The sequence below is a fragment of the Leptodactylus fuscus genome, chromosome 1 (genome assembly GCF_031893055.1).
Source record: "Leptodactylus fuscus isolate aLepFus1 chromosome 1, aLepFus1.hap2, whole genome shotgun sequence".
NCBI classification, from domain to species: domain Eukaryota; kingdom Metazoa; phylum Chordata; class Amphibia; order Anura; family Leptodactylidae; genus Leptodactylus; species Leptodactylus fuscus.
This window is the reverse complement of record NC_134265.1, coordinates 328,876,086-328,893,222: the sequence shown is the minus strand read 5'-3', so window position 1 is coordinate 328,893,222 and position 17,137 is coordinate 328,876,086. Positions and strand designations below refer to the sequence as shown.

At 42.6% G+C, this 17,137-nt stretch overlaps 1 protein-coding gene across 6 annotated transcripts in view; it reads left to right on the top strand.

Annotated features, from left to right (window-relative positions):
* Positions 1-17,137, top strand: part of ABLIM2 (actin binding LIM protein family member 2) — a 140,721-nt gene that overhangs the window by 76,953 nt on the left and 46,631 nt on the right. For 3 of the 6 annotated variants that reach the window (XM_075260669.1, XM_075260677.1, XM_075260650.1), the window contains exons 8-12: positions 1,742-1,800; positions 3,556-3,633; positions 4,840-4,986; positions 10,949-10,981; positions 12,876-12,996. In XM_075260669.1, coding sequence (XP_075116770.1) covers positions 1,742-1,800; positions 3,556-3,633; positions 4,840-4,986; positions 10,949-10,981; positions 12,876-12,996 — 438 coding nt within the window. Of the gene's footprint in view, positions 1-1,741; positions 1,801-3,555; positions 3,634-4,839; positions 4,987-10,948; positions 10,982-12,875; positions 12,997-15,743; positions 15,843-17,137 lie in introns of all 6 variants that reach the window. The other 3 variants (XM_075260687.1, XM_075260642.1, XM_075260660.1) reach the window with 2 other exon arrangements.

The following is a 17,137-nucleotide window of genomic DNA, read 5'->3' as shown; positions in this document are numbered from 1 at the left end:
CCCGGAAAAAAGACCTGAGCGGCTTCCATTGATTTCAATGGGAGCCATCTTTTTGGTCAGGGTTTTGAGGCCTCAAAACCTTGACCAAAAAACTCTGCGTGAACTTACCCTAACATGGAAGTTACTACGGGGCTAGCAAGACTAGGCGTTGCTATGGAGCAATGCAAACAAGGGGACCCATCTTCACATACTGTTGAGGTGCAAAAATTATGGAAAGGGGCAGTGGTAGACCAAGGAAAAGTGGGAAAATATATAAATCTAAATATATAGCAGAGACAAAAAATGGGCTTATTTTCCCATGAAAATATAAGAATCAGGCATGTTGAAACCCAGCATACCCTTTTCCCTGAAATCTATTGTTTGGTTAGAGTTGGGACAAACCCATACCGGGTCTTGCCAGAATCATCAGGTTTATGATATGACTAATGTAAATGGTCACTTAAAGGGGTTGTCCCATAACAAGGATCCTATCTATACTGCTAGTTTATGTGGATATAAGACTTTTTCTAAATACATTGCTTTATCAAAACTGCTTTGTTTGGCTGCTATCATAATTTATTCACTTCATTGTTTACATGCGTTTCTATGACCACGGCCTTGGACCACAGGCTTATCTGCTCAGTCCCCAAGTGACGTAGCTGCCTGCTCTCAGGGGGAGAGGGAGGGGCTGAGTGCTGGGAGCAGCTCTGAGCTGTGTATGTCTCTGCCACAGACAAGCAACGGAGCTCCTCAGATAGGGGAGGGGGGAGGTGAGAGCTCCAGGATTTCTGAGCTCTTATCTCGTGCTCTTCCACTTATCAGTCAGTTTAATTGAATTTGGCTGATAAGGGTTGAGATAGGGAGTCCGTTACCTCTGTATGTAATGTATGCTGACTCAAATCCAGCTCTGCTACATCAGCCTTTACATCAGCTTCATACTGTGGTAATTCATTTACAACCAATCCCTTATTACTGACTGCAAACATAGCAGATAGCAGAGCAAGTGAAACCCCGCCCACCAATGTGCTGAGAAAACCAGGAAGTGACGAGAGCACGCAGCAAGCAGGTTGGTGAACAAGCGTGATGGGAATACCCCTTTAATAGGAATCTTCCACTGATAGACAAGACTTTGTAGTCAGATTCCAATAGATCCTGGAATTATTTGCACCTGCAGCCAATACACCCAACAGTGAAACAAAGTCTGTGGAGACAAAATAGATAATGCCTATATAATACAAAGTGATAGAATTGAATATTTTATAGCCATTGGCCACAACTTATCTAAAGGTGAACACAAACTTTAAGAGCGGTGAATCAGGACAGTGTTTAACAATACCCTGGAGTTGGCTGTGCTCCGTCCTAGCTATAAATAGTCCCAGAACTGTGTATAGCCAATGTAATTGTAAAAGACAGATGCTGTATTTAGAAACGTATTACTGCAATGTCCTGAATTACAAGACCTTGTCTTATTATATCCATAGCTCCTGACATCAAAACCGGTGACAAGAAACATAAAGGGTTTCAGTAATACTGCCCGGAAATTGAACCGTGAGATCATTTTCCAAACCATAGTCAATTTATATAGATGGATCTGGAAAAAAGTATTGATTACTCTGACCGTAGCCATATATACTGTGTATATATATATATACAGTATATATATATATATATATATATATGTATATGGAATTTCAAAGTGTCTGATCCTTTGCTACAAAAAGGGCAGGATGGACCTAACCCGATATGTTTTATTTTTCCATAGGGAATTCAATATGGCATCCGATTTGCAGACAAGCTGCCAAAACAGAAGAAAGAAACAAGGTAAGTAGGGAATACATAATCTAGTAATATATGAGGAACTGACTCACTAGTAATACCTGCAGGAGCCAAGACAAGTGCAGGTAAGCAAACCGCCAACCCACAAGCAAGAGCAAGGAATTTCTCAACACAAAATATGAGGTTCCCTTCATCTTGTTGGCTCTCTGAGCTCCTGCCTATCCCATTCACCAGTTTTCCAGATTCCAGACCACTTGGTTCTGTCAGTCAGTGGCATTTACACCTTCAGATAACTTTAACCTCCATCTAAAGGGGTTGTGCCAATAGGGACTCTTAATACCCTAGGGTCCCCTGTCCTCTGGATCACTGGGGGAACCATCGTACCCCAAGTCTTCTGTTCTACTTTATATTATACTTGACTTGTATTTTGGAGGCTTTTTTTTAGGAATATTATTAAATGTTGAGTTTTAAGCTTTTTGCCAGGCTGATGTATCCAGTGATTCATTATTACTTTTATGTCTATGGTTTATCTTTACCTCATTTACCTCAGTTACTGTACCTAATATGCAATTGTGATGATACAGCAGTGACCTCATTCACAATTTTGATGTCACATCAGTTACCTCATACACAGTTGTGATGTCACAGCAATTACCTTTTACAAAATCGTGATGTCACACCAGTTACTTTATACACAACTGTGATGTCACCACAGAGTTACTGTTAGGAACCTGGTGCAACAAATAACTCTGTAAGTCCTGGCCAACTAGAATCCCCAAGTGCTGAGGCAAAAACAGTCCTGGGTGTCCTACGCTCTCCCAGCCAGAGCAGAATCAGGTCCTGGAGTTCTTCACCAGAGCTCCTGATGGTGGAATTGAACTTGGTAAAGTCCGAGGCCCAGATCTGCAACTGCCCAGAGAGCGACGCACACTCAGCGAAACCCAAGTAGGAGGACCCAGACACGAACCTGAGAGTGAAGTCCAAGTGAGAGCAGAATGGACTGGAGTTGCAGATGCGTAGGAGGGAAATCCAGGGATCAATTTCGTGGTCAAGCAAGCCCGAGTCGATAACTGGAGGTCACGTGGTAGCAGAAGGCAGAGGCAGAAGCGTACTCAGGGCAGTTGGGTCATACACAGGAGGTAAATGGAGAAGCCGAATCAGGATCCAAAAGAGAGGTCAGAAGAGAGAGCCAAAGGTCATACACAGGAGGTCAGGAAGGTGGAGGAGGATCACGGAGGAGACGTCTGTAAAGCAAGCCGGGTCATACATATCCACAGAATCAGGCACAGGGTAAGGAGGCAGGGAATAGGAGGTAGGAGATAAGAGACAGGGGAGAGAAGTCGCTAGGGAGGGGATACCGAAGATACTCGAATAACCAGGAGCAGAATGAGGCCTAAATAGCCTCAGGCCCGTCGCTGATCCCGGAAGTGCTGGCTCTGGCGCCAGGGGACTACCGGAATCTCCGCGATCCTCAGCGGAGGCGTCCAGCCTACCCCGCGCCGGAACCAGCAGCCATCCCGGCACTGGACACGGAGTGGGCCGGGGCCTCCACACAGCACAGGCTCTGGTCCCTCCTAACAGTTACCTCAAGGATATCCAGTTATTGTTTCACAGCAGCTTACCTGACTTAAACTCACTTATGATGTCATGGCCGTCCCACCTAGACAAATGTGACTGTCTGAAGCCCTGACCCTTTCTTCAGACACGCTACCACTTTTTACGCTACAAAAATGGCCAGAGTGAATTTTTTTACTGTTATATTTGATTCATAATCTGATCATTATATTCTTCACTTTCTAGGAAACAAGAACGTCTTCGGAAAGTATCATATCAGTACCGACCTCAAACACTTCTGGATCCCCAAGCAGAGTCATATATGTAAGCTTTTACTGATGACATCATAAATTATGTTATCAATGATAAAAACATTACTATTCAATATACTGTCAGATAACTGCTGTAGTTACCATATATTGCATCTGTACAATAAGAATTTTCAACAGCCGGTTCTCACTTTATGGCATCTCAGGTTAGGTACATTAGCATGCTTTATTGGTACAAGATGGTAACTGGATGAGAATTGGGCTATGTAGTGGATAGATATCCAAGAGTCTTCAGTCTGAATGATACTCCATGGCACAGAAGGGCACATAAAGATATAGACATGGGGTGGAGTGATTGGGCCTCAAAACTGTACTCCTCCCTTTACCCTGCCCACACACACAGTGATTGCATAAGCTGTCAATCACTATATGTGGGCGAGGTAACCAGGACTCTCAGTGTCAAACACTCTGTGTGGGCGGGGTAATCAGGACTCTCACTGTCAATCAGTGTGTGTGGGTGGGGTAATCAGAATTCTCAGTGTCAATCACTGTGTGTGGGCGGGGTAATCAGGACTCTCACTGTCAATCACTGTGTGTGGGCGGGGTAATCAGGACTCTCACTGTCAATCACTATGTGTGGGCGGGGTAATCAGGACTCTCACTGCCAATCACTGTGTGTGGGCGGGGGAATCAGGACTCTCACTGTCAATCACTCTGTGTGGGCGGGGTAATCAGGACTCTCACTGTCAATCAGTGTGTGTGGGTGGGGTAATCAGAATTCTCAGTGTCAATCACTGTGTGTGGGCGGGGTAATCAGGACTCTCACTGTCAATCACTGTGTTTGGGCGGGGTAATCAGGACTCTCACTGTCAATCACTATGTGTGGGCGGGGTAATCAGGACTCTCACTGCCAATCACTGTGTGTGGGCGGGGGAATCAGGACTCTCACTGTCAATCACTATGTGGGGGCGGGGTAATCAGGACTCTCACTGTCAATCACTGTGTGTGGGCGGGGTAATCAGGACTCTTACTGTATGTCCTAGGAGTCCTATCAGGAATTATTCTAGCTTTTACTCAGAAATCTTGCTACAAGTCCCCTAAACCTATATATCACAGAGCTCAGCTTCTCTCCCTCTCTCATATCCTGCTCTCAGAAGTCACTTGGTAGGTTCACTTTAAATTATCACCTTGCCTCTGTTTTTACTTGCTCTTTTTTCCACTTTTACCTATCTTTCGTCTCTTTCTTTTCTTTCTTTCTTAGGCAAAACTTGGAGACGAGATTATTGACTACAAGGATTTGGCGGCTCTTCCCAAAAATAAAGCCATCTATAATATTGACCGTCCTGACATGATCTCCTATTCGCCATACATCAGTTACTCAGCAGATGACAGGCATAGTTATGGGGAGGTACTGGAACTGGTCTTTACACTATGTCATGAGCGATGAATAATAGAGTTGATAAAGTGTATGGGAAAACCTTACCACTTCCCATAAATAAGTGTGCCCTATAGCGGAGGAGTTATATGTGCAGAGAATAGAAAGGATCATGTCATTTGCATTCAGGGGAACTTCCAAGAACTTAAAAAATTTAATTGGAGCTTAATTTCCCCCAGAACTATATTTTAATTTAAAGGGGTTATCCTTAGAATAGGCCAACAATATTAGATCTGCAGCGGTCCCGGGTGTTGGACCCAGACAGTCCAGCACTTGATATTGTTTACATACCTTAGCCAAGATGCTCATTCAACGTACAAACTGTAGCAGCGTGTGTGGGTCCTCAGCACTGTCCCATTGAAATCTACAGTTTGTATGGCAAGTACTGTCTCAGTACTGGTGATCAGCGAGGGTCCTGGGTGTTGGACCCCTGTTTATCTAATATTAATGGCTAAATGGCCTTTAAGGCCTCGTGCATATATGCTTTGACATGTACATGCTAGCCCACGGAGTCCCAGTGTCATAAGCACTCTGTGCGAGTCCTTCATAACGCGTTTTATTCCCCCAATACTTCTAGGGTAAAATACCTCTATAATTCAACCTTAGACAGAACATACCACATCAGGCAAAACTTCACAAATAATGTACACCAAAAATATACAAAATTATGCAGTGACATTTCCCCATTGTGAAATTTTCCTACAATATGCAGGATGACTGGCTACAATTCCCATTTAGGGAAAATAGCATTACTACTTTACATACATGTTCACACCAGTAAACCATATAAGGGGTTTTTCTGGCTCCCAAACAAAAATTAGGAACCTCTACAATTGGGGCAATTGACGTCATCACTAGAGTTACGGAACCGAAAAACCGGCACTGCAGACCAGGGAGCTGCAGCTGGGATGGCGTGACAGATGAGTATGGCTTTTTTTTAAATTTTAACCCCTCCCTGCCCTTCACTATTTTTTGTTTGGGGGCCGTAAAAACACTTTAACATCCGCATTGGCCAACTGTACAATTAAAAAAAAAGTCGATGGGCCAGATAGGAATGTGTTGTCTGTTGCTCTGCGCCATTTTACACCACACGTTTAGCCTGAGTACTAAGACTTTGCCACGCTTGTAGGAAGTCTTTGCTCCTCATGGGCGGACCCTCTTTAGGCCAACCTCTGCGTTCTATATGTCCAGTCTGTCATGGTTATTAAAGTCCTTCCCAAAATTTTAATTTTTGTTTAATGTTTTTCCTCACCCATTATAGATAACGTGAGAGCAGTCACTAAAAATATAAGCTGTTAAAATAGAAAGTTTAGCATCTTTTTTTCATAATTTGCGAATAATATATCATATTTTTTGCACTCTCTCTGCATATTGTGAGTGAATTGTGTTGACATCTCTTCTTCAATCTTTCAGATTGGTCCACATTATATAACTTAAATTCTTCCCTCTTCTCTTTCATGTAGTATCTGCTAAAGCTATGTGATATTTCCTGCAATCTTTTCATGCTTCCTAAAATGAGGGACTTAAATAGCTCTCTATATACCATGGAGAGGCAGGTTATTGTACCATATATAGATTATATAGATCTTCCAGTGACCACGTCACTCAGTGAAGCTACATGTACTCAAATGGTGGTCACCTAGACAGGAAGTTAGGTGGTCTCTAGACAACCTAAAAAACAACCAGCAGTATAAACCCTGGGGAAAGTTAAATCAGTGTAGATTCTTAAAGGGGTTATATGGGCCAAATAACAGGATGCAGCAATACAAAACACTTCCTAATATACACCCTGTATAAATTCAGCACCGTTTATTTGATTTATTTTCAGGTCATTGACCTCAGCTGTGACATTTTGTTTACAAGCTCACTACCCCTCCCTGTGAGCAGTTCAGCCAGCAAATGAAATATCTAGCAGGTGACCTTGGATGTGGAAATTGATTCATTACCTGTGATTTCATTGCAGGGGAGAGTGGAGAAGGGAGGGGTAGACATAGAACGAGAGCAGACAGATGAATCATGGGAAATATAGTTTGTCCACATTCATTGCATGTAAATAACAGTGATACAAGGAGCAGCAAGTAAAATAAAGCCAAGCAAAGGGTGCACAAGAGAACAGTGAGGATTTAGCACTGCTGTGGATGTATTTTCAGATATTTTTTGCTTTAGTGTGTACAGGAGGAAACGCACATGTGTATTAATCCCATTTTTTGCAGTGCCGTGGTTTCCCAGAACAACTTTATTGAGTTATGTCTTTTTAAATCAATACTCACAGCTGTGACAGCCATGATATATGTGTTTCAGGGCTCTCAGGCCAGGAAGATTTGTAGTCAGCACCATGTTTTTATGCCATATAGACAGGCAGCCAAATGCAACAATCGAAACATGAACATCTGAGCATGTCCTGCAGCAACTGGCCACAAACCACACGTCTAAAAAATGATCTAGAAAGCAAATCGAACTGCATAGAAATTATTATTTTTCACAGTTGATCTTTCATTCTGTCCAGAAACCACCATTGTAATGCAAAAAAATAAAATGCTTTCATAAAACGATGTATCCCCTGACATTGTTTTATTGTTACAGCATTTTATTCATTTTCTTATCTTTATCATGTAGATTTATTTTGACAGGTGAAAAAAAAAAATGCAAAAAGTAGATCGTCCAATCAGATTGCAATTTACATGTCTATGTGCACGGAAAAAAAGTAAAAGCTTTGATCTGATTGGTTATGTGTTTGGTATTGCAGGCGGGCAGGGCTGTGGAGTCAGTAGGCCAAAACACCAACTCTGACTCCTCTTTATTTCCACCCTGTTGAAAGCCATTTATGAAGGAGTCAGAGTCGAAGCAGGAGTCTGAGCCGGAGTCGGTTACTGGCCCTGACTCCAACTTCATGACTCCTACTCCACAGCCCCGTTTCATGTGTCAGGTATTGTATCTTGGCTCCACAATGACATCTTAGTCCGTGGCCTGCGTCTGGTCTTGCAGCTCACGTCTATTGATTTTAATGCAGATTATTGTAATAGAGATGAGCGGTGGTTTCTATTATGTTCTGGTATAACACTAAGGCTGCATTCACACAGAGTAACGCCAGGCGTCATTTGTGTGTAATTTGTGTGTCTTTTACGGCCGTCATAAAACGTTTACATAGAGTTCTATAGGAAAAGACGGCTGTCATTTACGGCCGTCATTTACAGCCGTCATTACAATGACGGCCGTAAATGACGGACGTAAATGACGGACGTTTTTTCCTATAGAACTCTATGTAAACGTTTTATGACGGCCGTAAAAGACACACAAATTACACACAAATGACGCCTGGCGTTACTCTGTGTGAATGCAGCCTAAGGGTAAGTTCGCACAGCGATTTTTGGACGTATCCACCTTAAAATCCTGACCAAAAAGACGGCTCCCATTGAAATCAATAGGAGCTGCTCAGGAGCGAGGTTCTCATTCTTCAGGCCGAATCGCGAGGCGACTCAGCCTGAAGACCTCCCTCCTCCGGACTAGGCCCACTCATTGGGCCTAATCTGGAGCAGAGTGTGAGGCTGGATGCCGGTGCAGTGCACCGGCTTTCAGTCGCGGTTACCCGGCTTTTGGCGGAGGCTGCCGTAGGTCCTGGACCAAAAATCGCCGTTCGAACTTACCCTAAGGCCTGTTCACATGGTGGATTTTTTAAGTTAATGTGGATTACCATTAAGGTAGATGTTACATTGTTAACAATTAGAGATGAGCAAGTAGTAAAATATTCGAGATTCGATATTCGTTTCGAGTAGAGCCTCAATATTTGACTACTCAATCGAATATCGAATCCCAATATAGTCTATGGGAAAAAATGCTTGTTTCAGGGGAAACCACTATTCGACTAAAGGAGAGTCACCAAGTCCATGAATAGCAGGAGGAGAGTGTTTAGGAGGAGCGAAGTGCAGTTAAAGCGCACGGACCCCATAGACTATAACGGGTCCGTGTGCTTTAAGTGCACAGCGCTTGCAGTTGCGCTGATATTCCATTCGGGGGGTCCTCCTGCGGACTCCTTCTGGACAGGAGGCAAGCGCTAATGTGAACTTACTCGTCCTGCAGAACCAGCGTTGATTGGCCGAATGCTGTACACTGTATAACATTCGGCCAATCAACGCTGGTCAATGCATTCCTATGAGAAAAAGTCAGCTCCCACATAACCGCAAGCTGCCAGCTCTCCCGACTAGTAAGGATGAGCCTGCTGCAGAACCAGCGTTGATTTGCCGAATGCTATACACTGTATAGCATTTGGCCAATCATTGCTGGTTCTGAATCGAATCTTTACTGCGAATAGGAGTAGTATTCGAACGAGTATGAGTATTTTGAATACCGTAGTATTCTATCGAATACCTACTCGATCAAATACTACTCGCTCATCTCTATTAACAATGAGATTTCAGTATTGAATACATATCAAAATCTGTGTGCAATTTCTGTCGAGTAACTGTATGTTCACACAGTGGCATTTGGAGAGGATTATAAGGTGGTCTTCCACCTGAAAATTCTCTCCAAAAAGCATTGTGGAGGGCTGAAGTCAAGTCTTAGCATTCTGCTAGAGGTTGGCCCGTGTGGTTAAAGGGCTTAAGCAGGGCTTCGAAAACATGGCTGCCTTCTTCTTCTCAGGAAGTGATATCACGTCCATTGGTCACATGGCAATGCCACATCTCCATTTCATTATAATGATTGGGACAGAGCTGTACCATGGCCATGATGTCACTCCCTGAGAAGAAGAAAGTGTTTTTAAAGTCCTGTACCAACCCTTTAACCAAATATACAATGGGACTACTCAAGTGTGAGACTCATGCCATAGTTTCTGCAATTATTGAGCCCTTGTAACCTCAGTGAGATTGAACAGAGCCCTGAAAATAGAAGCGCCCATCACTTCGTTCCATTAAAAAAAAATGCAAAGCTGATCCATGTTTTGCAGTAGATTTTTTGCTGGAAGACCGCCTCACATTCCTTTGAAAGTTATGCCATGTGAACATACCCTAAATTTACCATATACAATCTTTTTACCATGAGATGCAATACCAGAAACAGCCCATGTACTAAAGTAGGACTTCTTGGAAAGTTCTTTATTTCCAAGGCTGTGAAGTCGGAATCGGAGTCATGGAGTCAGAGATGGGGCCAGTTTTGAGTGGAGTAAGAAAAAAGTTACCGGCACTGACTCTGGCTTTAATATAAGATTATTATTTTTAATTACATTATACAATTATTAATAGTGTATAATGAATTAGTATAGTTTGTATACTAATGTATAGTTTTTCATGCATTAGAGGAGCTTTACTGCATTTGGATGGTAACCATTTATGTAGGAGTTGGAGTTGGGGTCGAAGTCGAAATTAGGGTAAGTTCATACTGAGTTTTTTTGGTCAGGGTTTTGAGGCCGTATCCGCCTGAAAACCCTGACCGAAAAGATGGCTCCCATTGAAATCAATGGGAGACACTCAGGTACAGACACACCCTCTTCCGGACTAGGCCCATTCATTGGAGTGGAGTGCGCGGCTGGATGCTGGTGCAGTGCACCGGCTTACAGTCGCGGCTACCAGTTTTTGGATCGGAACCTGAGGCGGAACCCCATGTGAACTTACCCTTAGACTCCACAGCCCTATATTTTTCTAATCCCAGGTAGCCCCTTTAACTTGCCACAGGTGGAACTTTATGTGGCCTCCTAGAAGCTCTGGTTGTCATCTCCTCCCATACCTCCACCATACTTCCATTCATTATAAGAGGGTCAGAGTGATACAATCATGACATTACAACCAAATAATTTTTTTTATTATTGGACTGACTTGGTTATAACATGCATTGCCTGTAGATGGTTCACAAATACATAGATGCTAACCACTCTTATATTTCCATTTTTGTCACTTGCATTGACTCTTCTCACTAATTTCCTATTTTATGTTGCTGTTTGCAGTCACCTCAGTTGCTCTCCCCAACACCTACAGAGGTAATTGGCCATGTATACATGTTTTATTTGTAAACAGTAATTTTTTGTTATTTTTATGTTATTTTTTGCATTATTATTTTCATACATCTCATTACCAAGCCATCATATTCCTTATTTCATGTGTGTGTTTTTGGAGAAAAATAATATGAAGGGACGTGAAGGATTACATAGCTGTATTAGATGATCTACACCCTTTATGCACCGGTATATAGTAATACAACTTATAGAAATAGACAGCAATGGAAATTTACTTTGTGCTAAGCCGTAGGCGTTAGTCTCTCTGTCACAATAGCTTTATACGCAAGATTTTTAGAAGATACACCCCCATAAACCACCTTCTTCTACTGGGTGGATGAGAGGGACTGGAGAGATATTAGGGAATTGCTCATAATGCATTTAAGGGTGTCTGGCACCAGAACCTGGCTTATCAACCCAGCCCGATAGATAGGTTAGGGTCACCAAATCAAATGGTTTCTTTCCCTTGTGAATCGCTGCCTCCATTGCTAATATCGCTGTTTTTGTCAAATGCAAATAAGCACTAATAATGGAGCAATGGTAATACCCCCAATGCTCCAAAGAGATCATTTGCATTTAGAGATAAAAGCATATATCTTGGCAATAGAGGCAGCAATTCACAAGGGATAGACACTGTTTGATTCAAGTGGCCCTAACCTATCTATCTGCTGGTTGAGTTGATATACTGAGTTCTGGTGACCTAACCTATCTATCTGCAGGGCTGGGGTGATATGCTGGTTCTGGTGACTGTAACCTATCTACCTGCAGGGCTGGGGTGATATGCTGGTTCTGGTGACCCTAACCTATCTATCTTCTAGGTGGGTTGATATGCCAGATTCTGGTGACAGACTCCCTTTAGAAATCACAGCAACAAAACCTTTGTCTTTGAAGGCCATTTAATGGTCAAATTCACATTTAAAGGGAACCTGTCCTTATGACATTTTCTCTTAAATGGGTTTTCTTCCTTCGACAGTACCTACTTGTTAGAAGTTTCCCTTGACAGTTATTAGATCACATAGTGTCCTCCTGCTGGATCAGCTGTAGTCTGTGGAAAAATATGGCAGCGAGTGCTCCTTTTTCGTGGAGCACCCCCACAGGAAAGAGGAAGTATTACACAGTGTCCAAATAAATCAATGTGTTGCCTCCATAATGCCGGACAGGACAGGTCCTCCAGATGGAGAGATATTATTTGTAGACATTTGAACCCCCTCAACTCACATAACATTCTTGAAAAGGTATATAAAAAGTATTTTTCTAAAACAAAAGTCTGTCTTCAATTCATAAATCATTATTGTAATTTTTATTACCATTAAAGAGAAACTGAAGTTCAGAAAACTTTTGACAAGTGTAGACTGATAAGGGTCCGGCTGAAACAAAGGAGCAGAATTGCTCATACCCCTTTAGCTGTGATCGAGTCTTTTTGAAGAGGCGGGGCTTGCTGAGGCAACCTTGTAGAAATCTATGAACCCATCTTTGGCCACTCCCACCATGCCTAAGAGAGACAATCACAGCCAAGCACTTGGTTGAGCTCCTTAGTTTCAGATCCGGACCTCTGATATATCGCTATGACTTGTCAAAATTTTATGACATGGTATATATTTAATTTTTTGGTGCTACAAATATATACATTTAAAATATAACTCATAAAGTTGGCCGCAAATCAATTTCCAGGTGCAAAGTTGTCATGCTTCAGCGGGTACATGGGATGTTCTCAAATGGGAAGCTGACTGTATAGTTGTAGCACTTTGCTCAGTATAGTATATACTTTGTGCTGTGGCTTGTCCGTATGTTTGTTTGAAGTGTTGTTTTGTATAGAACACAGATTTTTTTAAGTATACTGTATAACATAGTAATATTGGGTCCTCATTTTATTTTTAAGGGAGATCTAGATGACCGGTCATTAAAACAGTACAGGGCGTCCAGCCCAAGCTCTACCGGTTCTATTGGCTATGGACGATACACACCAACATCCCACTCTCCCCAGCACTACAGCCGGACAGGTAAATACAGTCGCCTGTGATGTTTGGACCCCATTCCTGTATTTTATCTCCCCAACCTCACCATTGTTGGTTCAAAGGTCCACTCTTCTTTCAGCCTACATTTCCAGTAAGGAAGAGAAGAGAATTGTGAATCTTAAATCAATGCTAAACTTGCAATGAATCTGGAAAGGAGGGAGGAGTCAGGTGGTGCATGCTAACCCCACCCATGAGGATCAGGCCGATCTTCTGAAATTTATATTGGTCCCCTCTCATAGCACAAATCTCAGCAAAAATGAAGTATTTGAACCAGTTTGATAAAAAACCTCAATATCGGTACGGTCTATGTGATGATTTCATTGACTAGGCCCTGAGCCTGTGTGAGGGCTTAAGGAGCTGAAATCCTCAGTGCTGCTGTTAATATTGTAATACATTTGGTGCACAATTATAATCTAGACTATCAATGTGAAAAAATGTACAAAAATATACATGAACCCTATATATTAACAATCCTCGTATAGAGGATAAAGTTAACGTTTTTTGTTTTTATGCTTTGGTATATGTCACTTGGTGCAGAAGCCAATGCCAGATTTAGGGGAGGGGGTTCATGTACAGAAAAAGTACCTTGAGAGTCTTCTCTATTTTCATTTCCTGTATTGTCCTGGTTGTGTCTGGTATTGCAGCTCAGCTCCACTGCATTATGAGCTCTATTGAGCAGGGTTGTGATTCCACCGTCAACCCGTGGACAGTCGTGGTGCTGTTTTAGGCAGTCAGCCATGATTTTTGTAATCCCGGATTCCATCTTTTCCCTATAGGTCTAAAACATTTTTTATTGAGATATTTCCATAAATAATAAACCTATTTATTATTTGTCATTGGAATGTATCAATGGATTGATCTTTTCAGCTTTCCTCATTCACCATGATGTGATCCAGAGAGAACCAGAAAGCAGTATTTTCTTTGCAGCAGTACTGTAAAGAAGCCCACAGTGTCACTTTAATGTCATGGCCATCTGAATCGCTAGATGACCACAAGAATGGGGCAAGGAATGAACAAAGTGTCACCTTGTAATGTAACTGATAGGGGCATGCACATGGGTTATAGAGAAGGAAATATCTGTAAGATAGTAGCAGTTCTTTTCTGGAGCTGACCATACACACTAGATCAATGTTGACTAACGCTCAGATTTTGGTAGGACTGGATGACCATCTGATATGTACAGTGACTTCCTGACTCTCCAACAGCAGGTGTTGGGGAGAGAAGGATTAGGGAGGTGGATTTCAACATGTCCGATCCTTTTATTCTTGATAAGCTGCTGCCACTGGCATAACTATATGGGTTGATCTGGTCACCGATATGATAGGGTCCAGAATCCAGAAGGACACAAGTCACTCTCCACAATAGGGCTGAATAAACAACTTTGATCTCCTTTCTGATTTTCTTTGATGGTTGGTAGTCTATGCATCGTAAATTTATTCCCCCTGCCCTCTGGTTCCCTGGAGTGAGAAGATTTATGATACCAAGCTTTAAAGGCAAAAATTGTAGTTAGTCAGCAACATATACTCAAAGATTCTGTGGGGAAGGTTGTGGCACAAAAGGGGGAATGATTGCTATGTGGGGGGCACTGACGGGATGGGAAGCTGGTGTGCACAGAATAAGTCTTCATGGCATCAGCGTACTCCCCTCTGACAAGTTGTATTTAAAGGGATTCTACCATTAAAACTACTTTTTTTCTAATTACCACGTCGGAATAGCCTTAAGAAAGGCTATTCGTCTCCTACCTTTAGATATGGTCTCCATCGCGCCATTCCTTAGAAATACCGGTACTTACCAGTATGCTAATGAGGTCTCGGCAGCAATGGGGGCGTCCTTCTTCTTCATCTGCCTCCTCCCCTTGTCTGTCGTCTTCTTTCTTCGTCATGTCTGACACCTGCGCAGTCGGCTCTAACAGCAGAAACCCTGTTAGAGCCGACTGCGCATGCTCAGTAAGGTCCGTACAGCCCTCCGATGCCTGGATGAGTTCACTTTCTTAAGGCTATTCCGACGTGGTAATTAGTAAAAAAGTTGTTTTAATGGTAGAATCCCTTTAAGAGGATCAGCAGGAAAAGTTGTTGACCAAGAGCTATCTAATGTGTATGGCTAGCCTTAGAAGGATATCAGTAGTGGACATAGAAGACTAGAAATTAAACCATTTCATGTTAGGAACTGGACCCTGAAATCTGAAACTATATTCTGAAGGTGAGGGACTACGACACAAAAACCACAACTTCCTCAAGAACCGAGCAACTAAACCTCGACGAGAACTGAGGACCTTAACCCTTGGACACCAAGTAGTTCATCCATTAGATCGCCATGGATGATTTCATGGAACATTTCCACATGCTCCAAAAAATGTTCCGCCATCACCTGAGGACATGGCGGTCGCATGATTCAATTTGGTTGTCCGAAGGATGTTTCTGGTCATATATAATAGCATGTTATAATTCATGTGGATGCTGTAAGATGGATTAACCAATGAGATTCTTCACTGGTTAGAAATCAGTATCTAGTGTCTCATGGGTGGCTTTGAGTTTCTTTGAAGATACAACATTCAGTTCCATTCAGGGCATTGGAGCAGATACCGCCGCATGATCTCATGCAACGAGAAAGCTGCCAAACATTTGCTTCTATTATTTTCAATGCCTTGCAATGTATCTTTGCTGTCGATTCTGCATGAGTTCCACCATGGAGCTAAACCATTCTATTAATTTCCTTTTTTGTTGCCTTATCAGCTGGTACTGATCCTTTCGGTACCAGTAGCTGCATCTCCCTGTCCCAACATACAAGCCCCACATCTACATTCAGGCATCATTACATCCCTTTCTTCAAAGGTAAGGACAGGAATGCCATTGTGACGTGATTCCTGTAGTTAATGGGCATTGTTTGGGCGGCCATTTTGTTTTGTCTTGTGGTGGATGCATGAGGAAGGGGTTTTTGTTTTCCCGTTTCCATTCGTTTCATCATCCTTTTATGTGTCTTACATGTTGATTGTAACCATAAAATATCCCCCCGTTCCATCTGAACCCACATCTCATGTGTCCAAGGAAGTCTCTACCATTGTCTCTAATGACTAAACATTGAAAGCCTCCATGAACATGTGATTAACATGCGTGTTATTCGTCTACAATAAAATGAAAGGGGTTCTATGAGAATAAAAAACATGCTTTATTTCAGAAACAGCTCCATATTTGTCTATAGGTTGTGTCAGGTAATGCAGCTCAGCCCCGTTCACTTGAATCGGGCTAAGCTGTAATATCAGATACAGCCCATGAAGAATAATGGAGGTGTTTTTGAAAGAAAGCAGCCATGTTTATCTAATTTTTATGTGAATACTTTTTCACATGAATCTTTGGCTAGCTCACTGCGTGTCTTTGATGGATAGGGGTGTACAAAGAGAAAAGGGGGTCCCCAAGAACAAATAAATCCATGGCCATCTTTTGGCTGATTCCTCCAACAAGCCCTATTTTGAGATATTAATAGGGAAGAATGAGTAGTCTTAAAATGGCTGTCGGGGACTAGAATGTTCAACTCCATTTTCTCTTCTCAGGCCAGTTACATCATATCCATTGGTCACATGGCCTCTGTGCTCACAGTCCCATTCAAATTAAAGTGGCTAAGGTGCAATACCAAGTGCAGCCACCATGCAATGTATGGCGATATTCTTGGTAACTAGTGAATAAATATGATAGGCCCAGTAATCCCATTAAGTCCAGAGCCCCATGTAGCCTCAATGCCGCAATTTGCCTGCCGTAAGAAACCGTAATGCATTTCCACCGCAGTTTTTCCTGCATTACTTTTTGGGTAAGTTCATACAGGGTAGCGGTGCGCTGCATTGGCATCCAGTCGCGCACTCCGCTGCAGATTAGGCCCAATGAATGCGCCTAGTCAGGAGGAGGGAGTGTCTTCAGGCCGAATCGCGAGGCAAAATGGCGTGAAGAATGAGCATCTCGCTTCTTTTTCCGGGAGCCGGAAAGGTTTGATTTCAATGGGAGCCGTCTTTTTGGTCAGGATTTTGAGGCAGATACGGCCTCAAAATCCTGACCAAAAAACCCTGTGTGAACTTACCCTTTGGCTTCAGCATGCTACGTCGGTTCTGAGTATGGATCACATGATCAGAACCAGCACT